Raw genomic sequence first — 27,877 nt, forward strand, 5'->3', positions numbered from 1 at the left:
TGAGTAAAAATACAACTTTGTCAGAAAAGAGTATTGCACTTAGTCTTATTGCACATGTGTGTGTTTGATCAGCTGCAAAAGTCTTTGTTGTGGAGTCTGACAGCAGTGGGGAGGAAAGACCTGCAAAATCTCTCTGTCCCACATCGTGGGTGCCGCAGCCTGCCACTGAAGGAGCTGCCCAGTGCTGTCAGTCTCCTGCATGGGGTAGGAGATGTTGTCCAACAGGGATGAAAGCTTAGCCACCATTCTCCTGTCACTCACCACCTCACTGGGTCCAGAGGGCGTCCTAGAACAGAGCTGGCCCTGATGAGTTTAAGGAAAGAAGATTAATATTATAGTAATTTGGTGACAACTCTTTCAGACATACTATAGTTATTTAATCTCAAATAGTTATTTTATAGGCACTCTTTCAAAATACTTATCACAGACTATACAATATTTGAGCCATTTGTGTAAAAGTGATTAATTATGTCACTTGCGCAAAAAGAACACAGAAATATCAGAGCCGAATGTAAACAAGATGCAGTGGAGATGAAAGTTCACCTAAAAACTCTCATTTGAATCACATTGCTGGTTTCTTACAGAGGACTCAGCTGTATCTTGTTGTCTTCCTCTTTATTGTTTCTGTCTCAACTTCATCTGCTAATCACTAGCAGGTGGGTGCTCTTCTACGCCAACATCACCGCTCCTTCTTTCCTTTCCTTTCTGCTTCTTGCTTCCTCCCTAGTTGTCAGTGTTTCCCTTGCTGCTCCTCTTTAAGTGGCTGTGATTGACAGGTGGGCTATATCCATGCAATATCACCCAGCGCACGTTCCTATTCCCTCCTGGAGCCTTCATCCGCCGGTCAAATTAACCTTTCGTGCCAATGGGAGGGGGCCCTGCGTGGGCCAATCAGCAGGTGATTAGGCCGGGGGTGGGAGGGGTTGGGGGTCACTGCTATGGGGCCATCGCAAGCCTGATTGGTTTCAATCAGCGACCAGCCGCAAGGACAGCTGGGAGCTGAGCCGCAGTGAGCGCTAATCAACGCGTCCCACAGTGAGGCATGAACAGTCACCGCGCACACATACACAAGCAGACCGAGATGTTGGTGTATACACACCGACAACACTTACCTCTCTGTGTGCACACATTCGCCCTGAGACAAGAAACACACACACAAATACACACAGTAAGACATGGGAAGCAGAAATGAACAGTCAAGACCACAACAGATAAACAGAAAATCCCATAATGGAAAACTAGAGAAAATCGAGAGAGGGAGACAGGGAAAGAGGGGCATACTCAGAGCAGCCACAGAATCTCACAGTAAATTGAATGACTAATTGCATTGGATTCGTTAATTTGACCACTGGCACATCAGATAGGGGGCCCGTGACATTGGTTAGAAATGCTCTGTCCTACAAACCGCGACAAGAAATCTCATGTGATGTTTCAAATGTGGAACAATCCACATTCGCTCCGCTATGGCTGATGTCATGCCGATTCTTGTTCAAATATCATAAAGTACAACACTGACCAGTCACTGATCAGATTAAAAAGAAAATGTTGCAAAGAGCACATTATAGCAACTCTTTGGTAGATCAGCTCAGGTTTGTTGTTTATGACAGTTAGACACTTCTTTGGATGGTTTCATTGAGTCGAATGTCTGAGCTACAGAGGAGAACTACACTTACAGATGTTAGGTGCATTGGCCTCCAAAGTCACCAGTAAAACATCGTTGAGATGTGGTTGAACAGGAGGTTCACATCAGCTGACAAGTCTGCAGCATGCAGTATGACATTATTGTTGAATCTATGCCATGAAGACTGGAGGCAGTTCTCAAACCATAAGGGGGTCCAACCAAGTAAGAAGGTGTACCTTAAAAAGTGTCAAGTAAAACCTACACCCAGATTCAAACAGATAATTCCTACTTTATTCAAACTATGAAACAATGTACATGTATTATATAACTGGTTCACCTGTAACTGAGTTACTATTGGTTTTCAAAGTCTTATTGTGACCTGAATATAAGTAACAGGTAACAGAAAGTTATTCTATCATACATACATTAACTGGCCACTTTATAAGGCCAGTTGCTAGTTAAGACAAATATCTAATTCACCAATCATATGGCACCAACTCTAGGCATTTAGGAATGAAGACATGGTCAAGTAATACAAAAAACAAACAAACAAATGAGAAAACACCCACAAATATTTCTGAAAATGTAGCGTTTTGTTTTTTGTTTGGGTTTTATTTTTTTTGTTTTAAATTTCAAATATTGTATAACAAGACAAAACAGCAAATGTGAATGTAATTTTTTTCACTCTTAATAACTGAAGCCTTTCATTGAAATACTAAATAAACAAACTGGTACTCTCTTTCTGGCCAGATATGTGGAAACACTTCTGCTATGATTTTGTTTGTAATTAACAAAATAAAAATGCAAACACAAATGTATGCATTAGTAACATTCCACTCAACAACAAACAAATCCTCCATAGAAAAAATTGCATTATATTTCTTCACATCAATATACAGGCCGCAAGTAGGGGGAAGTGGGCCACAAGTGGCACCCAGGCCACAGGTTTGAGACCCCTGGTCTAGTACAACTAGACCAAGTATTAGCACTTTGCAGCTAATGAAGTGAGTTTCGTTCTTAGAGAGTCTCTTAACCTTCAGCTGCATTTACAAAAATATAACAGAAGAAGACTTGATCAAATTCAGTTAAAATATGTAACAAATCTATGATGGTAAACATTGAAAGTCATAATGTTGAAAGTCACCACCAATAAATATGAATTACACAAATGCAGAAAGATGCTTTCAATATTTCAGATGTTTTAGTTAAAAAAAGAAAAACATCTTTTTAAAAATGATCTTTTACTGTACTGTACTCTTTTCACCTTTAACCCCCGACTAGTCAATTATTATGTGAATACTGGCCACTAAAAGGCCATCATCTAATTGAATGAATGTGGCTACACTGATTAAAATAATGTGTGAAGTCATCATGACATGATCATCATAACAACATGAAATCAACAGTAACTATGTTACCTCAGCTGCTAGCATGTTGATGTTCTGGAGTCGCACAAAGCTGGATTTAAGGAATAACTGTTTAAATTAAAGTTTTGAGAACATCTTTAATGCCATCTTGTCCAAATACATAACATGATGTCGTTGGGTTGGTTGCTGCTAATAGACTTACATTAGTTAAGTTTAGCTAACTAGTGAACTAGTGAACGAACCAGTGACTTTAAAAATAAAAAGCAGTGTAAAGGAGATCATTTTTACTGATCAGGCTGCCACAGTGAGTCATTATGTTAAAAAAAAAGCCAAGGATATACTGTCCACTTTGTCCACTTTTACTCTCTGACACTTAAGCAGTAAGTGGTTCCTCGTTGTTTGGCTACCTGTACTGAAATGGTAAAATCCACCTGTTAGCCATCATGTTCAGGCTTGTAAAGCACTTTATAAATGAGGACAGTGTGCAGGAGAGCCTGTTTGAGTCAGATTTCCTGGTAGTTCAAGAGAACGACAAACTGGAGTCAGACACAGAGTATCCCTCCTTGGGCCAGGTGTACAAGCAGCAGAATCAATTGATGAGGCATTGTTACATATTATAATAATGGTCTCTTACACAAGGACATTCAAACAGTTTACTATATGTGCACCCCAAAACAAACATGACTCAATTTCTTACTGAAACATGGTCGTGAATCTTTGCAGCAAAAAAAAAAAAAAAGAAAAAGAAAAGAAAAAAGGAGTCTCTGAGGAAGAGATGCAGTTAGTTTTGGAGGTCTTTTTTTCTCTCAGATCATCTCACTAAGTGGATTATTTCATATTAGAAGTCAGGAAAATCAAATGTAAGTGAAGAAGAAGGAATTTTTTTTTCCTATGGAGATGCTGATTGGTGTTTTCAATTATAAAGTGTTTTAAAAACCTGAACATTACCGCTAACAGGTGGATTTTCTTTCTTTCTTTCTATTTATTTTATTTTACATAAAACTGCCTGCTGCAGCCAGGGGCAGAACAAAAGTGATCCCCTTAGACTGTTTTTTAGTTTTAGTCTCCTTAATTTTCACGAAACTATTGGTTCTGTCACTAGTTAGCTAACATAAATTAATGTAAGTCTATGCAACCAGCCAACCAACCTGATGATGTCACATTCTGTACTGGCACAAGATGGCGATAAAGATGTTCAACAACTTGATAAACAACTTTAAAGACTTAAAAATGCATAGACTCTAATATTTTGTCCCCTTTACACTCCAATTGCTTGAATACCTTTTTAACTATTGTGAATCATTTGATTAGTGATGGTGGCAAGCTATTGTATCTCTGTAGGGTCTTCTTAGTGGATTTCAGGTTGTTTTCAAGGACATTATTCCATGAGTTTGAGACTGGAAAGAGAGAGTTTGAGGAAACACAGGGCGGTGTGACTGAATTCCAGTTATGCTGTGACTCAACTGATGCAGATAAAGTAGGGTTTTCAACTCTGTTGGATGACAGCTCATCCTCACTGCCTTTGTGATTCATGGAATAATTCCTAATATTGCAACGGAACGCTTTCTCTGTGTTTGCTTCCTTCTTACACAGAATAATGTAGCACTTTGTGAAAAATTGACAAAACAAGATGCCATAGCATGAGATGAGGATAACGATCATCTCCACTGCTGGAAGATATTTGCCTGTGACATTGACATAGACTGGGCCAAACATGATCCAGGAGATGAAGTAAATGAGCATTGCAAAAGTGATGAACTTTGCATCATTGTAACTGTCAGGCAACTTTCGTCCCTTAAAAGCAACACCAAAGCAGATGAGAGCCAAAAGGCCAATATAGACTAGCATGGCTCCAAATGCAGGAATTAGTTTCTCATTACAAAATATCAGTTTCATGTTGTCCTGTGTGATCTCTGAGTCAATGTATGGAGGACCGTGTACAAGCCACATGGTAACAATAACCACTTGACCTGCCATGCAGACTGCAATAATGAGGTAAGGCTTGTAGAGCTTCTTCAGCACACTTTGAATGACCGGGTCAAACTCAAAGGCTAAGACGATCTTAAAGGACTTGACCATGATGCAGGAGACACACAAGGTAAAACTTAAGCCAAACACCACCTGCCGTGCTTGGCACTGAGAGCTATTGGGTTGACCACCAAATAATATAACACTAGTAAATGTGATCATAAGGGAGAGGAGAAGAATGATGCAGAGGGGGCCTACAGATGAGCGCACAACAGGGGTATTCCAGTGTGCAAGGAAGATGATCCCAACAACAATGGTAAGCACTGCTCCTAAAGAAGTAAAAGACAGCAGCACAACAAGATATACATCACCCCATTTCAGAAAATCTGTTTTTCTGGGTAAACACACTGAACTGGTGTTTTTGGAGTAATAGTTTTCTTTGCAAGGATGACATGTCTCAGAATCTGGAAACAGAGGACAAAAGGTCATTAGAATATTTAACTTGGATTCAAATTCCTTGAGCTGTCAATGCAACAGACTGTGTAATATAAGCATTTCAAAACACTTGTTTTCATAATATTTTGCAGTTTGCAACACAAATGGAGTTAGGGTGTTTTTTTGTAATACACACCGTTGGTGTTGGAATATTGGTTCTCAGCACAGGGTTCACACTGATAGCAGCAACCAGGCTGGCCTGTAACTGAAGTCTTCCTGTAGCCAGGCCTACAGCTGTCTGTGCACCTGGAAGTCACATTTCCCTTAGAGAGGAAAGAATCACCATCATGGCCGTCAATTTTATTTACTGACCATATGAAATCATACCCCACCCCCACCCTTTTATTTTTAAATCAGTGTGGCATATACCATCTGTTCTTAGACACAAAGCTTTGCATGTTTTTACACACTAACATATACATAATTAACAGAAAAAGAGACTAAAGTCTCAATGATGGCAGTTTTTACCATGTGCAAACTCTTAAGTTAGCATGTTAGCATATCAATATTTGCTATTTAGCCACAAACACAAATTATAATGGAACCCAGTACCAATGATAAAAGAATGGTGTAAAGAATAAAATAACTTGCCTGTGGAAGGTAAACACTTACTATGTGTCTCTGAAGAGCCTGTTGTGTTTCCTGTGAGGTGAAAGTCAGGTTCTGGTGTTCTATACTGTAGTAGGCTAAAATGTTGTTCACATCTAGAGAATCTTGAGTCTGCTTCCACAGGATGATATCATATCCAGAGTTGAGGTCACCATGGTGATCAAATGAATAACTTTTTTCCTCCATGTGGAACGTTGCCTTCCGTAAGGCTCTTCGTAGCTGAAGTTTTGAGAACACAAATTAAAAATAATTTACCTGTAGCGGTTAGAAAAATTAACATTTATCAAGGATTGTGTTTCTGGCCACTTGTTCAATATCTAGTACAATACATATACACAAAAATATACAGTGGATAAAATAAGTATTGAACATGTAAACAGTTTACAAATTAAGGTGCTATTTACATGAAATTCTCACCAGATGTAACAACTCATCCAATCAACACGTGCAAAGAAATAAAATCTAGTGCTCTAATCGGGGGCTACAGTACTATAAAGTCATTACCACAAGATGCGACCTGATTATTCAAGAATGTGAATTCAGTTCTGGATTTAACATATATATAGAAAGACAGAAATATGGTCTCTCTTTCTGTTCCTGTTAGTACTCTTGCTTTGGCATTTTGGATCAACTAAAGACTTTTCAGGTAGTTTGTTTGGAAATCCTGCCTAGAAGCAATAAATGGATAAACTAGTTTTTCAGCTTCAGTCTGAAACAGGATATTTCTAATTTTAGCGATATTGTACAAATGGAAGAAAGCAGTCCTACATATTTGTTTAATATTCACATTGAAGGTAATATCATGGTCAAAAATTACTCAAAGAATCCTCACAGTGTTACTGGTGGCCAAGGTAATGCCATCCAGAGTAAGCATCTGGTTAGGTACGATATTTCAATGCCATTTCTTTTTTTATGGCTGAGTACAATAACCTCAGTTTTATCTGAATTTAGCAGGAAATGAGAGCTCATTTAGGTCCTCATGTCTTTCCTGGCATTCCTGCAGTTTAACTAATTGGTGTGTCTTATCTGGCTTTATGGATACATAAAGTTGGGTGTCATCTGCATAGCAGTGAAAATGTATGCTATGCCTTCTAATGATACTGTCTAAGAGAAGCATGTATAATGTAAACAAAATTGGTCCTAGCATGGAGCCCTGTGGAACTCCATAATTAAGCTTAGTGTGTGAAGAGGACTCTCCATTTAGATGAACATAATGGACTCTATTAGATTAGAAAGATATGATTCAAACCACTGCAGCACAGCATCTTCAATATCTACAGCACACTTCAATTGCTGCAATAAAATATTATGGACAGCAGTATGAGATGCTGCACTGAGGTGTAGCAAAACAATCACAGAAATGGCTCCACTGTCAGAGGCCATAAGAAGATCATTTGTAACCTTCACTAAAGCTGTTTCTGTACTATGATGAGCTCTGAAACCTGTCTGAAACTCTTCAAACAAACCAATTCTCTGCAGAAGATCTTTCGGCTGTTTTACAAATACTCTTTAAAGAAATAAAAGGAAGGCTGGAGATTGACCTATAATTAGCTAAGACAGCTGGGTCACGTGATGACTTTTTAAGTAACGATTTGAAGGCCTGTGGTACATAGCCGATTAATAGTTGATCATGTTTAAGAATAAACATTAACAGTAGTACTTCTTTGAGCACTCTTGAAATGGGGACAAGTTGATGGTTTGGAGAAAATAATTACAGAGGTTTCAGAAAAAAAGGTGCTAAAATGACCTGACCTGAATCCAGTTGAAAATCAATGGAAAGAACTAAAGCTCAGAGTTCACTGAACCTCCAGGATTTAACTGGTGTGGAAGAATGGGCCAAAATCTCACCTGAGCAATGCATGCGACTAGACTCCATACAAACTGTCATCACCGACGAAGGCTTTTGTACGAAGTATTAAAGAAATCTCAGTAAGCGTGTTCAATATTTTATTCCTGTGTCATTTCTCATTATTACACATAAGTTAATCTATGGAATTGGATTATGAGTTATGGAAAGAATTTCATGTCTATAGCACCTATAGAATTATATATTTAGAATATATTCAGAAGATTGGTGATGTTTTCAATACTAATGGGTAAGTCAGGTCCTCTGTGAGACCTGACACGCCTCTGTGGATCATTTATGTGCTTCAGTATTAATAGAAAATAATGAATACAGTTTCTTAGTATTGAAAGATTTTCTAATATGCTGTGCTGTATGTGTTTATGTGTTTTTGTGTTTCTGTGCTTTTACCTCCAATGGCCGTAAGGGCTGTCTTTTACAGTTCCGGTTAGTACAGAGGTCTTTAACAGCTTGAGCTATTGCTTTAACTGCCAGCTCAATACTGAATACAGCATATGGATATATCAACTTCTTTAACTCTTCTGATGAATTCGTCCCATGCTCATTTAAAAAATTAGACAAAAATGTGTTGTTCTCGTGGTGGTTGGGATTTTCATCAAGGTCATCGAGATATCGCTCAAACTTGGTTGTGTTTCCAGATTTAAGAGTGATCCCAAAGATTGTTCCTATGTCACTCAATTTGTAGTTCTGAGAACTCAGTACTTCAGGTGACTGTGACCAAATATCACCGGCCAACCAAACTTTCCCTCTGGCTTGAGGATATTTGAGAAGTTTCCCAAAAATATCTATCATACAGTAAGCTTTGGCAAAGGAAATAATAACACTAACATTTCTATTATCTATGATGCTTTTGATTGTAGAGTTAATTCTCTCTTCATGTGATTCATCATTTAAAGCATCTGGAAGAACAGAGATGAAGGCGAAGCAGATGCCTTTTTTGGTTGCATGATGCCAGAGGCGTTCAGTTATATAGCGACCGTATTCACTATCAGTTGCTACCACACCGACCCAAGTCCAACCGTAATGATCAAGAATCTGGGCAATGGCACGAGCTTGGTGATCATCTTGTGGTACGGTCCTCATAAAGCTTGGAAAACGGGTTTTATCACTCAGGAAACCAGAAGTTGCACCGTAACTTATCTGTGGAAAATATCACAAAACACTATGAAGTGAAACAAACATTTCATATTCTGTCTGTACACATATATCTTAAGTGGTAAAGTATCTAAAAAAAACCTTTTTTTTTTTAACAGTTTAAAGTCTTAATTAGCAAAATAGCTGCTTTATTAAGCACTGCAATATTACTCTTGTTTTTTCTTTCGGCTGAGGGAGTACAGAGACAAAGTTACTGCTACTGTCATTTTAGTGTGTCTGTTTCACCTATTTTCAATTTTTGTTGCTAAGCTATACTATTTGCATTTTTTGTTGTCTTTTTTTGCTGTTCATCATATCCATGAATGCAAAATGTATCATCCAAATATTATCTGCTAATGTTTGTACAATAGTTTTTACATTTAGGGTTAGGTAACATAACCTCAGAAGTCAGTCATACCTCAGGGATGTACTCCAGATGTAGCTGACCTGTAACTCTTATGGATATCTCTGAGTAGTAATCACCAATGACAACTAGGACAGGTGGAGAGGATTGCTGTGCACAATCTTGGCGATTATTACCTACAAATGAATTAACTGATACTATTACCTTCATTTAAACTGATACACACACAGTGTTGAGGACTAACGGAATACATGTACCGGTGTTACATATTTAAAATACAAAATATGAGTAACTGTATTCAGTTACAGTTACTGCTCAAATAAGTAAAATACAGCTACTTTGTTGAAATACATGGATTGCATGTATTTCTTTTCTGTTTCATGTGTTAGGCTATCCCTTCTCTAATTTTGGTAATTCCACATATTGCCGGAAATCCAAACAAAACACGCAACAAGAGGCTCTTATGTAAGCGCCTTGTTAATTTTGGTGGCATCAGTTACACAATGAACCCAGAGCCAACACAACAGAGCCAGCAGTGCACAGGCAGGAATGGATTTCTTACTTGGAAATTCCAACACCACTTCACAAAGAAAGGGATGGATGTAATCTGAGAGTGCAATGCAAACTGTCTGCCAGCAACCAAGCTGCTCTCCTAAAGAAACACCTGGAAGTAAGTTCTTTTTTAAAAACTAACATTACCCTACTGCAACTACCTTGTCATAGTTGTGGTAGCTACCTGGGTTATGTGCCACTTCAGTATCTTCGATGTACTATTGCTGTGTGATTTATTACTATTACTGAAGGCTGGATTACAGGCTGCATTACAACCTGCAGAAAGAAAACATTTTACTGATACAGACATTGTTTTCTATATGAGATCACTGCAAAAAGTGCTGTCTTACCTAATGTCCACCCTACTGTTACTAATTTTATATTAAGATTTAAAAATCTAGTTGGTATTGCTTTCAGAACGGCACATGATTATTTGCAGCTAGCAGGTTGTTAATACTATCCATCAAGTCTAATAGTCTGCGGTCTCTGAACTAACCTCAGCTAACGCCAGCTAACAAGCTAAAAAGCATGACAATATATCAAGTAATCCAAAGTATTCCAAATACATTATTCACATTGAGTAACTTAACGGAATACCTTACAAACTACACAAACAAATAATGTATTAATCTTTACTTTTGTTAAAAGTAATTTAGAATAACACTTAATTACAAGCCAGAGAAAGTAATTTGCTACACTATTCGTTATTCGTTATTCGTTACACTACTACATTACTTCCTGCTGATTCTGTAAAATTACCTGAAATGCACGGTCTCATAATTACCAGTTACCAATATAAATATAAATGTACAACTTTTAAGAAAATGTTCACAAATGCCTAATTTAGTATCCATTATCTCTCTTAGCTGATGTGCTATGTTCCCATGATAATCTCCAAAGAAAATTCAATTAGTAAGAACTATTGCGTGTCAAAAATGATTTTGAAATAACAAGGCAGATTTCTATCCCCGAGAGAACTCACTGTTTCTCATCATGAAGGACTGGGTTTGTATCAGGGCAGTAGTAACGTCCCCACAGGAGTCAAGTATGAGGTATCCCAAGGTGAGGTTTCCCAACTCTCGCTTCTGATTTATCTCCTCCAGTGCGTGCACCATTATCAGAGAGTGGACCAGACGAGCTGTGCTAAACCTGTACAACACAATCAGATATATTATATATAAATATACCCTAATAAAATGTGTACAATGATCAGTTGTGTGTGTGTATTACCTGTCACATGTCCGGTTTTCACGGCCATCATCATTCACAGTAACAGTAACGCTTTCATGAATCGGGAACAATCCTCCGATAATGATGTCACCTTCTGCTGTGGCTTCATTGGAGCATTTTGTACCAGAAAAGTGATGTGATAAAACTGCAAGAAAGATGTAGAAGCTGAAAGAATTTTTCATCTTCCTCGTGTTCTTCTTATGAGTGTAAATCAGTGAATCTTCAAAAACTTGCTCTGAAAAATAATTTGTGTGTATCTCTTCAGCATTCCTGCAACAGACAGAGGTGTGGTTAAAGTTCTTGAACTTGAAATACTATCATTTCTTTCATTTTCTTTTCTTTTTTTGGTCACATGGGGTTTGATGTCACTAAGAAATGGGATGTCCTTTACTTTCCATTTACTTTCCTTACTTTTCCTGGTAATTATTTTTGACAGGTTTCACAGTTGTGAGCTATAAAAAACAAGTGATTTATGAATTATTCGGACTGTAGCAGCTGTAGTTTTGTTACACAACATATATCCACTTTGACAACTCTGGTTACAGTTGAGTCGAAGCATTATCAGTGGTTGTACTGTTATATAATACTGACATATTATGCATCTGATACTTAGCAAGACAATACCAGGTATTTTCCCAGGAGGATTAAAAAGAATTCTATAGCAGACAAAGGAAGCAAAAAGGCTCCGATATATTAGCTGCCATGTATGTCTGCAAATCAAGAGTTTTCTTACTTGTTTACATGCCCTGCTGGTGTCTGTTGGCTGCTTTTCTGACTTTGTTGTCCCCACAAAACATTTGAGATTTTTATTATATTATTACAAGTAAAACTTTATTATATAAAGTAATGTCAAATTCATATGTTTTTTTTTTTAATTTCTTTACTTAACTACGTTCATTTGACAGCTGTTGTTGGTTTGAATTAGGGAATTTATAATTTTGTGCTTACACATCAATTGCCTTCCACTTTTCTTCAGGGACACCTGAGCGAGAGCCCATCCCAGCCGACATGGAGCAAGAGGCAGGGTAGAACCTGTACAGGTCACCAAGCTGTTGTAGTTCTAACCCAGAAAGGTAGACAACTGTTCATGCTCACAATTACACCTTTGCCCAATTCAGAATCACCAATTAATCTTCCCGCATACATATCACTGGATTGAAGCCATGCAAGCACATAGATGACATGCAAATTTTACACAGAAAGGCCCCAGCCTGGATTCAAACCCTGGACTTTCTTGATGTGAGACAGCAATGCCAACCACTGTTCCACCATGCCACCCCATTAAAAAGTTTCACACAATAATTCCTCAGCATTATTATGTCATATAGTTTAACACCTAAATGGCAAAAAGGTGTCACCCACTTGCATTTATGATTAGTCACTGTAGCCTCAGTTTACTGCTCTTTGTTGACTTCTACTTCTGTCTTCAACTGTAGTTCTGAGGTGCTTGTGCTACATTTGAAATTTTTATTACAATGATACTGCGCTTTTTTATATTTTAGAGGGCAATGCTTTTTTAAAAATGCTAAATTTCTTAGAAACACAGAACTACTTCATTAAATACAACAAAAAATACATCTGTAGTAAAAAAAAAAAAAAAAGAAGAAGAATTGGGGCAATATCACGAAGTCATTGAATGCACATGTTTGATACTGTATGTACATTTAGGAAATAAAAAATTCTGATGGTAAAACTTATACTACATAATCCAAGACTTTTTTTCTTTATTAAGTAGCCTATACACAATCTCACCGTACATAAAACTGAACGCATTTAAGTAAAGGTTCACATTGTATAAGACATTGTATAATAATGAGAGTCTAACCAAATGCTATGGCGATGATCAGAGCAGCTGTCAAGAGGATGGCATATTACAGTCTCAGCAAAACAATAGAGTAGCATGTGGCAAATCACCAGAGTTGGTGAAATTCAGCCCCTTTTTTCCAAGTCAGTCCAATATTGATGACGAATCCTTCTAACGTGGACTATAGATAACCTGAAAATAATAACCATGAATGAATATTGGAAAAATCAAATAACTTGCCAGTGGAGGGAAATACTTACTATCTGACTGCTGAGAGCATGTCTTGTTTCCTGTAAGGTAAAAGACAGGCTCTCTTGCTCTATACTGTAATGAGCTACATCCAAAAAATCTTGTATCCGCCTCCATAGGATGATATCATATCCAGAGTTGAGGTCGCCATGCTGATCAAATGAATAGTCTTTTCCATTCATATGGAATGTTGCCTTCCATAAGGCTTGTCATAGCTGAAATCGCACAATGTGGAAAAAAATATTAAAATAATATACGTAAAACAGGCATGAGAAGCTTTTTAGCAAATAAGATTTTGAATATAGGATGTGTTTCTGGCCATTTGATGAATAGAAGAGCAACATCTACTCTACTTTTAGCTCTTTTCTGGGTTCCTGCCAAGTCTTAGCATTTATATGCTTCATTATTAATAGGAAACATAATTAGATAGTGTTAAAGGATTTTCTGTCAAGCTATTTTGTGTATTTATGTTTGCTTTTGTGTGCTTTTACCTCCAAGGGCTGTCTTTTACAGTTCCGGTTAGTACAGAGGACTTTAACAGCTTGATCTATTACTTAAACTGCCAGCTCAATACTGAACATAGCATATGGGAATATCATCATTTTTTTCAGAAATTCCTCAGTCAGAACATGGTATATTATGTTAAGGTGGAAATTAGCAAGGTAACTCCCTGCTAACTTCTAACACTGTTTAACTTGATAAATTCTATTTTCATGGATGCCTGGATGCTAAACTTAATTGTTACACCTGGTAGAACCTCCACACTGATAATTTTATTAAAGATAAAAGAATTTAGACAGTTTTTAACTCTCAGTAATGTTGTAGTGTTTGTTTGACTTTGGAGCCAGTGATGTCAGACCTAAAGATCCACAGCCAACCGTAGATGGCTGTGGCGTGTGAGACCTGTCGGTGGTCTGGTTGAGTATTTGTAGCCTCACTACCAAACCAGCATTTCATCTCCGAGAAGGTTATCCCAGAGAGAAGTAAAGCAACTGTGTAAGTTCATCTCTGAATGTTTGTAAAGCATTCCAGCGTTAAGCTTAACAACCGATATATGGAGCGACTGCCTCTCTCTCTCTCCCTCTCCTGCTGCTACTTCAATCGTGAAACTGATTAATGATCAGCTGATTGGCTTTTCTGTCGCAAGTCCGTCTCTGTTGTTTGTTTATCGCCCACTTCACGCCAGAAAAAGGAAACCAGCGGCTGAACAACAGCAGCATCATGCGGTGGGGGGTGGTTCCCTATTTTTTTTGCTGGGAGTTTCCAACCCTATTAGTTAGGTTGCTTACTTTTTAAAATACCAGAATAGGGAGGATGGAGTAGGTTTAAGTTTATTAGATTGATCAGTATTGCTGAACTATGAAATATTTTGGGTGCAGTGTATTTTTTGCATACAGGTATAACAGAATAGCTTTAATGTTTGTTTGTTTTTTTAAACTTGAGTATGAACTTATACAAAATGCAGCAAGATATTAAAAAAAAACAGTTTTATTGATTAAAAAACATACTATATCGGATTCATATCAGTATTGGCCGATATCCAAATTTATGGTATCAGTATCGGACATAAAAAAGTGGTATTGTGCAATCTCTAGTTCTTAGTTTGATTGTTCATGGTTGTTTGATCAAGACTTTACTAAGAAACTTTTTTCAAGAAACTGTTTCAGTTCATGCTGATTTCAGTTAGCATTCTGCTTTAGGTTATCTGGTTTAGTATCTTATTCTTGTTAGCCTTTCCCATCTGTGTCAAGTTCATTGTGTTAATTTACTCCCTGTTTTGCCTTGATAGTCTTTTTCACTCAAGCTTTAGTTCTGTTTCCATTGTCATGTCTTCTGTGATTAGTTTTTGGATTACCTGTGTTCTGCACCAGTTTCCACTTACCCCATTACTTTTTTAATTTATTGTCTCTGTCTTCCTTTGTCATTTTTTGAGTCATCTGCCCCACTGGGTGCCATCCTGCTCTGAGCTTCCCTGTTTGTAATCTTTGATATTCCTTGATGTTTCCTGTTTTTTGAGACAAACTTTTGGACTTTGTTTACATCCTGGTTTATGTTGTTCTCTTTGAGTTCAGTTTCTGCCTTCTAGGAATGAGATAACATTCCTCTTCCAACATTCCAGGTCTCTGTCTGGTCAAATGTCTGGTCTCTATAACTCCCAGACATTTACAGGATGTTGTTTCATGAAGTGTGGAAGAATAGTGCTACACAGGGGCAAACATGGCTTTGTCCTATCTTTTCTGAGACATGTTGATGTCATTAAATTCTAAATGGCACAATTTTCTGGGTATAAATGCTTTTAGATGTTTTCAGTGTTCTATTTTGAATGAAATACATAGCATCCCACATTCTGGGAATTTGAGGTTTATATAATAGACCCCAAAAAGCAGTCATACCCCAGTTGCCTTGTAACTGCTATGGATATCTCTGTAGTAGTAATCACCAATGACAGCAAGAACAATTGGAGAGGACTGGTGTGTACTATCTTGACTGACATTACCTGAAAAAAAAATGTAGTGGAGTGAAAGCAGAAAATAGCATAGAAATAAGATAGAAATACTTAGATTAATACAAGTGCTTTAAATCTGTACTTCAATAAAGCATTCGAGTAAATGGCCACCCTTAAAGGCTGGACAAAGCTTCTGCAAGTGACAGACAATGGTGCCTGTAATCAGAGCTGCACACCTGTGGTGAGTGAAGTTATAATTACTCTATAATTACTGTTTGTGTCTTTGTTTTTCAACATGCCAAAAGATGTAAGCCGATACGCCTTGGTGTGTTTGTAATGTCTTTAGCCTTTCATTACTTTTTCAAACGTACTTTGAGTTTCATTTTCTTTCCTGCTAAAGCTTTGTTCTGAACCATTTACCCAAGCATGGATAATGTGCATTAATATCTTGCAAAACCAGATGAAGCATTTCTTTCAGGCCACCAGCTCACGGGTCATGACTCAGACATGTAACATGTTTTTTTGTTCTTCTAGATTATACTAAATAACATAAGTTCCTATCCAGTGTGTCAGTGTAAAGACATATTTCCAGTTGCCCAGAGGCCCAGGCACTATTCGAGCGCTGTAAAATGCCGAGGCGCTCCATGGCCGCAAACTCCTCCCGAGCGACGGACAGTTTCACAGGGTCAAGGCAGTGTGCATGCGCAAACACCATTGCCATGTTCGAGAAATTAGGAACAGTCTGTGAAGGAAACTCAAAAAGCAAACGCTGAAAAACATTCCCCAAAGTCACTAAATTAGCCTGATTCAGGGGCTCAATGGCCCAAATGAAACAGGTATTGAAGAGAAGCACAGGGCATCGATTAAGCATCTGTTAGCGACATCGACCAGCAGTCCATGGGCACAAAGAAAATCGGCACCCAAAATAGGCACAGAGCTAGCGGCAACAACAAAGCTTCACTGGAAATCCCAGCATGAAAACAAACAGTCACCAACCTTTTCCTGAATGTTGCAATGGGAAAGCCGTTAGCTGCGATGAGTTGCGGCCCAAGGATAGCATGTGCTCCATCAGTTCGAGAGCCGTACCGCCACCCAGGCCTGAGATTCAGTCATCCATCCATTCACACACACATTAGCACACTGGTGATGGCAAGCTACATTGTAGCCACAGCCGGCCTGGGGCACACTGACAGAGGCGAGGCTGCCAGACACTGGCGCCACCGGGCCCTCTGACCACCACTAGTAGGCAACGGGTGAAGTGTCTTGCCCAAGGACACAACGACTGAGACTGTCGGAGCCGTGGCTCAAACCGGCAACCTTCCGATTACAAGACGAACTGCCAACTCTTGAGCCACGATCGCAAACACATAAACACAGACGGCACGAGAGCTCTCGATTAACACTTCTTTTATTGCTCATCACCACACAACTGAATACTTTTACCTTCAAAACACAGCAACAACACTTCCTGTAAACTGGGTGTGAGTGGAGCCCTCCAGTGGTCCACCACAATGTCAAAGTAACAGGCAATGATCACTGAGACACCTGACTGCTTCCTTGTTCCTTGGGCATGGGGACAATAGTACCATATACAACTCCCCACAGGGACAGGTTAAAGATCTTAGTGAACACAACTGCAAGTTGGTTCAGTACCTTAAAATGAGTCAGGCTCCTCCCAGGATATGTCTTCTTTAATACTATTCGTCAGCTCTCTTTGGGCATTACTGTAAGCCAACTTTGAGGCCTTGCCTTGCTTTCGAGCTATCATTTTTGGTCTTGGAATATGGATGATCTTGGTGGTTAAGACCATCAGTGTTCCCAAACCAAAAATGATGCCTCGACAACAAGGCGTGGCCTCTGAGCTGTCAGTAGAGAAGGCTACACATGCCAGAATAGAAGAGCTGTGTTCTTCAAGCGCTGTACACACAACACTCAGTCTGGCTTGGACAGTTTGTACAGCTGGCCATGGTCTATAGAGGTCTATATGATGGACTTAATTCAAGATGAGATGGTCAGGGAGGCTAGGGTGGTGGCCAATGCTGCGACCGGTTGGGGTGAGAGAAGGAAGACAAGATAAAAGACATGCTGTGGAAGAGAGACAGAGGTTAATAACAGATATGATTCAATGCAGAGAGGTCTGTTAAAACATAGTGAGCGAGAATGGTGACTGGAAAGGAAAAACTCAATGCATCATGGGAATCCCCCGGCAGCCTACATCTATTGCAGCATAACTAAGGGAGGATTCAGGGTCACCTGGTCCAGCCCTAACTATATGCTTTAGCAAAAAGGAAAGTTTTAAGCCTAATCTTAAAAGTAGAGATAGTGTCTGTCTCCCGAATCCAAACTGGAAGCTGGTTCCACAGAAGAGGGGCCTGAAAACTGAAGGCTCTCCCTCCCATTCTACTTTTAAATACTCTAGGAACAACAAGTAGGCCTGCAGAGCGAGAGCGAAGTGCTCTAATAGGGTGATATGGTACTACAAGGTCATTAAGATAAGATGGGGCCTGATTATTTAAGACCTTGTATGTGAGGAGCAGGATTTTGAATTCAATTCTGGATTTAACAGGAAGTCAATGAAGGGAAGCCAAAACAGGAGAAATATGCTCTCTCTTTCTAGTCCCTGTCAGTACTCTTGCTGCAGCATTTTGGATTAACTGAAGGCTTTTCAGTGAGTTTTTTGGACATCCTGATAATAATGAATTGCAGTAGTCCAGCCTGGAAGTAATAAATGCATGAACTAGTTTTTCAGCGTCACTCTGAGACAGGATATTTCTAATTTTAGAGATGTTGCGCAAATGGAAGAATGCAGTCTTACATATTTGTTTAATATGTGCGTTGAAGGACATATCCTGGTCAAAAATGACTCCAAGGTTCCTCAGGTATACCAGATATCCAATATCAGGAGTTCAGTGCATGGTGATGTCTGTAGATGTACACTGGTCATCATTAAAATATATGCGCACTCCTTTTCCCTTGCTCTTAATGGAGTCAGCCATTCTGTCTGATCACTAAACAGACGAGCCTGTGAGGTTATTTGAACTTCTGCTCACTGAATATCTCCTCTTTTTCAGCTGTAAAGTCAGTAAACCGTAGAGATAATTGTGTGGGAAAAACCCAGTAATTCAGTAGTTCCTGAAACACCCAGACCAGCCCATCTAGCACCGACAACTGTGGCATGTTCAAGTCACTTAAATTTCCTTTCTTCCCCATTCCAATGCTTGGTTTGAACTTTAGCCGGTGTCTTGACCATGTGTACCTAAATGCTTTGATTTGCTGCATTATGATTTACTGAATAGATATTTAACTTAAGCAGCTGAACAGGTGTACCTAATGAAGTGGTGAGTGCAAAAGAGGCTTTCCTGATAATCCTCTCCATGAGTTTTTCACTTAAAGTTTTTCTTTAGTTTTGGTATACTATTAGTACTTTTACTCAAGTAAAGAATAATTCAAATATTTTTGTATTAGTTTCTTTTTTAAAGTAGGGCAGTAAAACATATATCTGTCACACTAGAAAGAACTGGAGGCTGGCCACGCGGAAGGCAGTGGTGGCGACGACCTCGTTTAGCCCCCCTCGACGGCGATGACATCCAGCTAAAGGCCTGGAAAGTGGCCGGCAAAGGCGAGGTGGTTCAAGCCGATCTGGACCAGACGGCGGCGTGGCAGCTGCGGATGGTGACGCTATAGGTGACGGTGTAAAAGCTGCAGGCATTGGAGCAGGTGTTGGCACTGCTGGCAATGGCGAGGATGAAGACGCAGAGGCTGGACCAAGCAAGGCTGATGCTGACGCTGAAGCTGCAGGCGTGGATGATGCTGATGCTGCAGCTGCAGGCGTGGATGATGCTGACGCTGAAGCTTCTTTGAAGATAAACATTTAATTTATACCACATTCAAGGATTCAAAGCATTTATTGTCATATGTACTAAGAAAGCATTTCTCTGTGCAATGAAATTATTTGCTGTCCACACAAAGATGCCGGTTAATATATAAAAATAGTAATGATAAATAAAAACAGTATAAATAAATAAAGACACGAATTTAAGCTTGAAATGGATGTGTGTTCAAAATATCTATGAGCTTAATGTGCTAGCTTAATATGCCTGATGTGCACAAATTATTATTATTTTTTTTTTTCGCCTGTCCCGTTTGGCTCTTTTGCCATCAGAATTATTGTCTAAAGGCGAAGAAAGATGCCCAACGGATTTACTTTACCAAATGGACCCTCCCAGCCTTGCCGTAATGGTCTATTTGATTCTCCTTTTAATTGATTCAAGAAAGAACAAACATACACATATCAGGTATAACATTATGACCACTGACAGGTGAAGTGAATAACATTGGATTATTTCTTCATTACAGCATCTGTTAGTGGGTTGTATATATTATGGAGCAAGTGAACATTTTTGTCAAGCCTAAGATTTGAGCTTGTTTGAGAAGGACCAAATTATGATAGTTTGACGACTGGGTAAGAGCATCTCCAGAACTGAAGCTCTTGTGGGGTGTTCCCGGTCTCCATCGGTCATTATCTCCAATGCATTCTCTCATAGTTACCATTTAACAATATACACCTGAGACTAAAGTCTCACACACCTACACAAATCCTGATCCTAATGAGGACACATTAGTAGTAAGGATTTAGGTATGAACACAAGTTGAAAACACAGAGCGAAAATGAAAACCAGCACATAGAGACATTTTAAACCAATCACCACAGTGATTCTACTGTAGCAACATGAACACATAGAAATGGATGCCGCAGTCTGACTCCTCATCAGTTTGTTACCTGTTGAAGTTCAGGATTTGGCTGAACCACTGAAAGAATGAACAATTACAAGGAATTGAAGTACTCTTTAAGAACCGAATATACTGAATATAAACAGATGATTAAAAAAATTCTAAAAGTTATTCTCTTACATACACTCACAGGCCATTTTATAAGGTACACCTGTTCAACTACTTGTTAATGCAAACATCTGATCAGCCAATCATTTTTCACCAACTCTAGGCATTTAGGCATGGTCAAGATGACCTGCTGAAGTTCAAAGCAAGTATCAGAATGGGGTATAAAGATTATTTAAATTACGTTGAACATGGCATGGTTGTTTATCTGAGTATTTCAAAAACTGATAATCTACCATCTCTATGGTTAGCCAAAAAGGTTCCCAACACTGTCCGGAAAAGAGTTAACTGATGAACTAATGAAATGACTGGTGAGTGTATATGTCTATTTCTTATATATAGTCACTAAGCCTTTAGATACAAAAATATAACAGAATACATGATCAAATTTAAATATGTAACAAATCTGTGTCAGTAAATCATCAACATAATGTTAAAAGGCACCACCAACAAATACACCCTACAGAACTGCAGAAAGATGCTTACAAGTTTTCAAATGTTTTACATTTTAAAAAGTTTTCTTTATTGTGTCGTATTCTTTTGACCTTTAACCCTCTGACTCAACGAGTCAGTGAGTCCAGAATAATAGAACAATAAATCTGCAAGATAATGATGATTTGAAGAATAACAAACAGTCTGTAAGCTTACAGCCATACCACTCTGAGCAAGCCCGACTGGTGAATCTAAATTGTCCACAGGTGTGAATGTGAGTGGTTGTTTCTATGTGTTAGCACTGCATCTGGGTGGTGACCTGTACGGGGCTCAGGGGGTTGGGAAGCATATCTGTAATCGGAAGGCCGCCGATTCGATCCCTGGGCTCTCTGTCTTGGTTGTTGTGTCCTTGGGCAAGACACTTCACCTGCCGCCTACTGGTGTTGGCCAGAGGGGCTGATGGCGCGATATGGCAGCCTCGCTTCTGTCAGTCTGCCCCAGGGCAGCTGTGGCTACAACCGTAGTTGCCTCCACCAGTGTGTGAATGCGAGAGTGAATGAATAGTGGCATTGTAAAGCGCTTTGGGTGCCTTGAAAAGCGCTATATAAATCCAATCCATTATTATTATTATTATTAGTAGCACACCCCGCGGCCCTGATGAGGATAAGCAGAAGAGAATGGATGAATGGATAAACAGTCTGTAGTGGCTTTGCAAGCATCCTCCTGCGGACCAGTCAATCCATCTACTTAAAGATGCAGAATGCTGTCAATTCCTAAAATTGTTGAAATCAACTAAATATTATCAGTTTTGGGGATTTTTACATGAACAGTGTGGACCAAACACATTACAATTGGTTGGAAATTACATATTTTAAGACACAAACTAATTGACTGAATCAGAAAATAATGTGCTTATTATCCATTACTTAAAATGCTAGTGGCAGTCCTAAAAATGCACAGACTTTCATATTTATTCCACTTTGTGCTGCAATTCTAAACATTATGTTGCCTTCTTAATAATTGTGAATTATTTTATTAGTGATGTTGGCAAGCTTGAAATTCTCTTTAGGGTGTTAGAGGAATTTAGGTTGTTCTGAAGTATGTTTTGCTGTGTGTTTGAGACTGGGGAGAGAGAGTTTGAGGAATCACTAGGCTGCCTGGTCGAACTCCAATCAGTGATTGAGTCTGAAAATTGGGAATTTGGGAATGACTCCAAAGATAAAGATAAAGTAGGGTTTTCAATTCCTTTAGATGACAGCTCATCCTCACTGCCTTTGTGATCCCTGGAATAATTCCTAATATCCCAGCGGAATGATTTCTCTGTGTTTGCTTCCTTCTTACACAGAATAATGTAGCACTTTGTGAAGAACTGACAAAACAAGATGCCGTAGGCTGAGATGAGGATAACGACCATCTCCACTGCTGGAATGTACTTGTCTGTGACATTGACATAGACTGGGCCAAACACGATCCAGGAGATGAAGTAAATGAGCATTGCAAAAGTGATGAACTTTGCATCATTGTAACTGTCAGGCAACTTTCGTCCCTTAAAAGCAACACCAAAGCAGATGAGAGCCAAAAGGCCAATATAGGCTAACATGGCTCCAAATGCAGGAATTAATTTCTCATTACAAAACATCAGTTTCATGTTTTTCTGTGTGATCTCTGAGTCAGCAGTTGGAGGACTGTGTATAAGCCACGTTGTAACAATAACCACTTGACCTGCCATACAGACTGCAATAATGAGGTAAGGCTTGTAGAGTTTCTTCAGCACACTTTGAATGACCGGGTCAAACTCAAAGGCTAAGACGATCTTAAAGGACTTGACCATGATGCAGGAGACACACAAGGTAAAACTTAAGCCAAACACCACCTGCCGTGCTTGACACTGATAACTATTGGGTTGACCACCAAATAATATAACACTAGTAAATGTGATCATAAGGGAAAGGAGGAGAAGGATGCTGATTGGGCCTACAGATGAGCGCACAACAGGGGTATTCCAGTGTGCAAGGAAGATGATCCCAACAACAATGGTAAGCACTGCTCCTAAAGAAGTAAAAGACAGCAGCACAATAAGATATACATCACCCCATTTCAGAAAATCAATTTTTCTTGGCAAACACTTTGAACTGCCTTTTAGGGAGTAATAGTTTTTTTCACAAGGATTACACTTCTCCGAATCTGAAAAGAAAGAAAACAAGATCATTAGAATATGTAAGTTGGATTCAAGCTCCTTGAACTGTCAATGCAATAGACTGCAATATAAGCATTTTAAAAACACTTATTTTGGCTTTTATGTAATTTTACAGTTAACTGATACAAATGGAGTTTACTGTTTTTTTATAATACATACCAGTGGTATTGGAAAAGGTGTTCTCAGCACAGGGTTCACACTGATAGCAGCAACGAGGTTGGCCCGAAACTGAAGTCTTACTGTAGCCAGGCTGACAGCTGTCTGTGCACCTGGAAGTCACGTTTCCCTGAGAGAAGAAAGAATCATGATTATGCCAGTCAATTTTTTCAGTCTGTATAGTGTACTCTCTTTATTCTGTTTGACAAATAAAACAAACCTATGTTCTTGCTGATGATAATGGTAATTTTCAAATACTTAGGTTATCATTTAAGTATGCCAATATTAGCACAACTAAGTATGATCAGATTGCCTTTAACCTCTTAAGCCCCAAGCCTACCTGATCTCCTGCTTTTTGCCCCCGTATCAGGGGGCGTTGGGGCTTAAGAGGTTAATTTCATTCACAAAATCAGTAGAGAGACAAATTGTGACCTTTGACAGTGCAAGAGTTAATAGTTTAACCCAAAGTCTGTATCAAATGCCATGGTAACCAATAGTGATTTCTTTAAATATGAAATATCAATATCAGCATAGCATTAGAGTAATATTTAGTGAATCACCAGAATTGGTGAGATTCATCTTAAATATTTTTTTAAATATCAATTCAACATGGCTGATGAATGAACCACCAATGAGTCCAACAATATATTAATCTTGCCAACACTGACTGTAGATAATGTGAATATCTAAAAATAAAAACAATGAATGAATGGAAGAAGAATAAAATAATTTTACAGTGGAGGACAAGTTATACTTACAATGTAAATGTAGAAAGCATGTTTTGTTTCCTGCGAGATGAACGTCAGGCTATTTTGCAATATACTGTAGTGAGCTACAATGTCATTTACATCTAGAGACTCTGAAGTCTGCTTCCATAGGACGATATCGTATTCAGTGTTGAGATCACCATGGGGATCAAATGAATAGTTTTTCTCATCCATGTTGAACTTTGCCTTCCATAGGGCCCCTCGTAACTGAAATTGCAGTGTGTGTGAAAATATTGATTAAAAATAATGTATCTAAAGTGGACAGGACAAAACATCATACACACAGATTAGGTACAACATTATGACCAGAGACATGTCTTTTCATCATAGGACCTATTAGTGGGTGGGATGTATTAGGGAGCATGTGAATATTTTGTCCTCAAAGTTGATGTTGATGTGGGTTTTTCGTGGTCTGCAGTAGTCAGTATCTATCAAAAGTAGTCCAACAATAGAACCAGTGACAGGATCATGAGTGGCCAAGGCTGACTGATACACATGGGGAGTGAAGGCTGATAGAACTACTATATATACCCCATTTCTCCTGCGATCTTTTTTTTTCTTGAAGCTCCAGCTTGAGAGTTCTGTGGAGGGAGCTTTAGGGTTCTTGAGGTTTCTGTGCAATATCTTTGCTGTTCCTAGGACTGCATTTCTCTGGACAGAGATCTCAGATGTTGTTCCTGGAATCTGCCAAAGCCACTCACCCAGTGTGGAGGTCACTGGCCCAGCTGAGAGAGGAGCTATATCTCCTAAAGCTTCGTTGATATTATTGCTGTAGATCAAGTGGTGTGGATCAGTGAACTGATGTCTCGTTCACTACTGGCATACAGCTTGATGTTATCCATGTAGAAGAGGTGGCTATTGACTACTCCATTCCATAGTCGGAATCCATAGCCAGTCTTTTTAATGATCTCACTGAGGGGATTCAGGCCCATGCAGAACAGGGTGAAAATCCTTGATGAAAGGTCAAGTGGAGACTTAATGAAAACTTGTGCTATTGGCTTGAAGTTGGTCTCTAGTGTTGTTTCCCCCATCCACATTGTATTCCTGATGAAGGTCTTACTTCATCAGGTCTTAATCCAGACTTTTCAGGATCCATGGCATGGCATCCAGGCAGTGCACAGTTTGGTGAGTATGGTCTTGTCTTATTGGCTGGTAGTTGCATGGGACAGGTCCCTTCTACTGTCCAAGCCTTCGTTTAGTCATTCCAGGTGTCTCTCGTCCATTGGCAGCTGGTTCATTTATGCTGCCAGTTGCTAGTGAAGTGCAGTCAGCTTCTTTAGCCAGTAGGCATGAATCATGTCAGGCCCTGGTGCTGTTCAACTCTTCATACTAGGGACCCTTTTTTAGATGTCTGCATCTGTGATGGTCACTGGATCCTGTTCAGGGAGATGTGGTTTGCTCTTAAATCAACTAGCCACTGAGCCTTTTTTGGGTTGTGGCCTTCCATTTGCTTTATTGACAAGGCTGTGAGTCTTCACCTTTAAGTTTTTAAGGCCTCAGGTATGCACAGCTTGCTGCAATTTTAGGCACCCCTTTCTTCATTATCACCTTTCTGCAGTCCTGCATCTTGGCCTCCAGTCTCCTTCTCCATGGAGGGTACTGCTCCTTGTGCTGTTCATTTTCCACCCATCTTGTACCAAGCATCTCAGTGATCACTGCTGCCATGGTGTAGATAAGCTGGTTGGTTTTGAGATCTGAGATCTCTGTCATATATATATATATATATATATATATATATATATATATATATATATATATACATATATATATATATATATATATATATATATATATATATATATACATATATATATATAATAGAGAGAGAGAGAGAGAGAGAGAGAGAGAGAGTGAGTGTGTGTGTGTGTGTGTGTGTGCATTTACCTCCAATGGGGATGGGCGTTTTGTCTTGCAGTCTCTGTCAGTGCAGAGGTCTTCAATGGCCTGAGCTATTGCTTTAACCGCCAGTTCTATACTGAACACAGCAGATGGATATATCATAGTCTTTAACTTCTCTGATGAAGTCGACCCATGCTGCTTTAAAAATGTAGACAAGAATGGGTTGTTGTTGTGGTGGTTTGGATTTTCATCAAGGTCATCGAGATATCGCTTCAACTTGGTTGTGTCTCCAGATTTAAAAGTGATCCCAATGATTGTTCCTATGTCACTCAAAGTATGTTTTTTTGTATTCAGTATTTCAGGTGATTGTGACCAAATATCACTGGCCAACCAAATTCTCCTTGTTCCTTGAGGATCATTGAGAAGTTTTTGAAAAATATACATCATATGGTCAGGTTTAGCGAAGGACACAATGACACTGACGTTTTCATTATCTATGATGGTTTTGACTGTAGACTCAATGCTCTTTCCCAGCAAATAATCATTTAAATTATCTGGAAGAACAGAGGTGAAGGCGAAGCAGATGCCTTTTTGGTTTGTGTAGTACCAGAGTCGCTCAGTTATATAGCGAGCATATTCCCCATCGGTTGTCAGCACACCAACCCAAGTCCATCCATTATTATCAAGAATCTCGGAGATGGCACGAGCTTGGTGATCATCTTGTGGTACAGTCCTCATAAAGCTTGGAAAACGGGTTTTATCACTTAGAAGGCCAGAGGTTGCACCATAACTTATCTGTGGAAATAATCACAAAACATTGTTTGGACAAGTGAAACATGCTTTTTATATTCTGCCTGCATTCATTCTTTTACAGTGCAAGGCTATTTATGGTTATGTTTTACAATAAGTTTGAAAAAATTAAGCACTGTTAGCTGAGTACAGAATGGAAAGGTATATCAGGTCATTTCATCCATTCTCTGAATAATAGTTGCTGCTGTTTGAATAATAGACTTTACATTCAGTGATAACTACTACTACTACTACTAATCATCATCATCATCATCATAATCATAATAGACCCAAATAGTCAGTCATACCTCGGGTATATATTCCAGGTTGAGTAGCCTTGTAACTGCTATGGCTATCTCTGAGTAGTAACCACCAATGACAGCAAGGACAGGGGAAGACTGCTGTGCATTAGTGTTACCTGCAAAAATGTATTCAGTGACACAATTACTGGCATTTACATTAACTTATATTAAGACAGTAGGATTACAAACAATTACATTTACATTTATAAGGAATTAATCAAACTGACTAGCCGGAAAATTCTCATATTTTCATTTTTTCCCCCTCAGAGTACTCACAGTTTCCCCTCATAAAGGACGGGATTTTTCTCAGGGAGGTAGTAACGTCACCACAGGAGTCAAGTATAAGATATCCCAAGGTGAGGTTCCCCAACTCTTGCTTCTGATTTATCTCCTCCAGCGCCTGCACCATCATCAGAGACTGGACCACGTTAGCCGTGCTAAACCTGCATGACACAATCAGATATGTTATATACAAATATACCCTAATTTAACACACACTTTGACACTCATTGCTAAAGAGTAACAGCACCTGTCACATATCTGGTTTTCACTGCCATCATAATTCACAGTGACATTAACGCTTTCGTGAATCGGAAACAATCCTCCAATAATGATGTCGCCTTCTGCTGTGGCCTGTTCGAAGGATTTGGTACCATGGTGTGATAAAACTACAAAAAAGATGCAGAAGCTGAAAGAATGTTTCATCTTCGTCCAGCTGTCCATCTTGTTATTAGAAATCCAATTCGAATAATCTCCGAAAACGTGCTCAGAAAAGTCACTTGTGTGTATCCGTTCA

At 39.0% G+C, this 27,877-nt stretch overlaps 2 protein-coding genes across 2 annotated transcripts; both read right to left on the minus strand.

Moving 5' to 3' along the window:
- Window positions 1-4,287: 4,287 nt before the first annotated feature.
- LOC102777575 (G protein-coupled receptor family C group 6 member A-like) lies at window positions 4,288-11,386 on the minus strand. Its single transcript, XM_087852457.1, has 7 exons — window positions 11,205-11,386; window positions 10,957-11,123; window positions 9,477-9,583; window positions 8,315-9,064; window positions 6,064-6,279; window positions 5,588-5,714; window positions 4,288-5,420 (listed from the first exon to the last, which is right to left on the minus strand). Exons 1-7 carry the CDS (start codon window positions 11,384-11,386, stop codon window positions 4,288-4,290), a joined length of 2,682 nt encoding a protein of 893 aa, XP_087708583.1.
- Window positions 11,387-22,058: 10,672 nt separating this feature from the next.
- Window positions 22,059-27,804, minus strand: LOC102777284 (G protein-coupled receptor family C group 6 member A-like). The gene is made up of 7 exons (XM_087852607.1): window positions 27,611-27,804; window positions 27,358-27,524; window positions 27,088-27,197; window positions 26,036-26,785; window positions 24,143-24,358; window positions 23,388-23,514; window positions 22,059-23,215 (listed from the first exon to the last, which is right to left on the minus strand). Exons 1-7 carry the CDS (start codon window positions 27,802-27,804, stop codon window positions 22,059-22,061), a joined length of 2,721 nt encoding a protein of 906 aa, XP_087708733.1.
- Between the last annotated feature and the right edge of the window lie 73 nt (window positions 27,805-27,877).

This window comes from Neolamprologus brichardi, chromosome 15 (genome assembly GCF_056152115.1).
Source record: "Neolamprologus brichardi isolate AB-2024 chromosome 15, ASM5615211v1, whole genome shotgun sequence".
Lineage (NCBI taxonomy): Eukaryota > Metazoa > Chordata > Actinopteri > Cichliformes > Cichlidae > Neolamprologus > Neolamprologus brichardi.

Bases quoted from the DNA above. Each gene is read 5' to 3' on its own strand.
- LOC102777575 (XM_087852457.1), bottom strand. From the start codon at position 11,386: ATGAAAAATTCTTTCAGCTTCTACATCTTTCTTGCAGTTTTATCACAT. The intron at 9,584-10,956 runs GTGAGTTCTCTC...ATAATCGCCAAG, and splicing joins GTCCTTCATGATGAGAAACA to ATTGTGCACAGCAATCCTCT. The intron at 5,715-6,063 runs GTAAGTGTTTAC...TTCCTCTCTAAG, and splicing joins AGGCTCTTCAGAGACACATA to GGAAATGTGACTTCCAGGTG.
- LOC102777284 (XM_087852607.1), bottom strand. From the start codon at position 27,804: ATGGACAGCTGGACGAAGATGAAACATTCTTTCAGCTTCTGCATCTTT. The intron at 27,525-27,610 runs GTGCTGTTACTC...TGTGTCATGCAG, and splicing joins GAAAACCAGATATGTGACAG to GTTTAGCACGGCTAACGTGG. The intron at 23,216-23,387 runs GTATGTATTATA...CTTTCTTTTCAG, and splicing joins CACCTTTTCCAATACCACTG to ATTCGGAGAAGTGTAATCCT.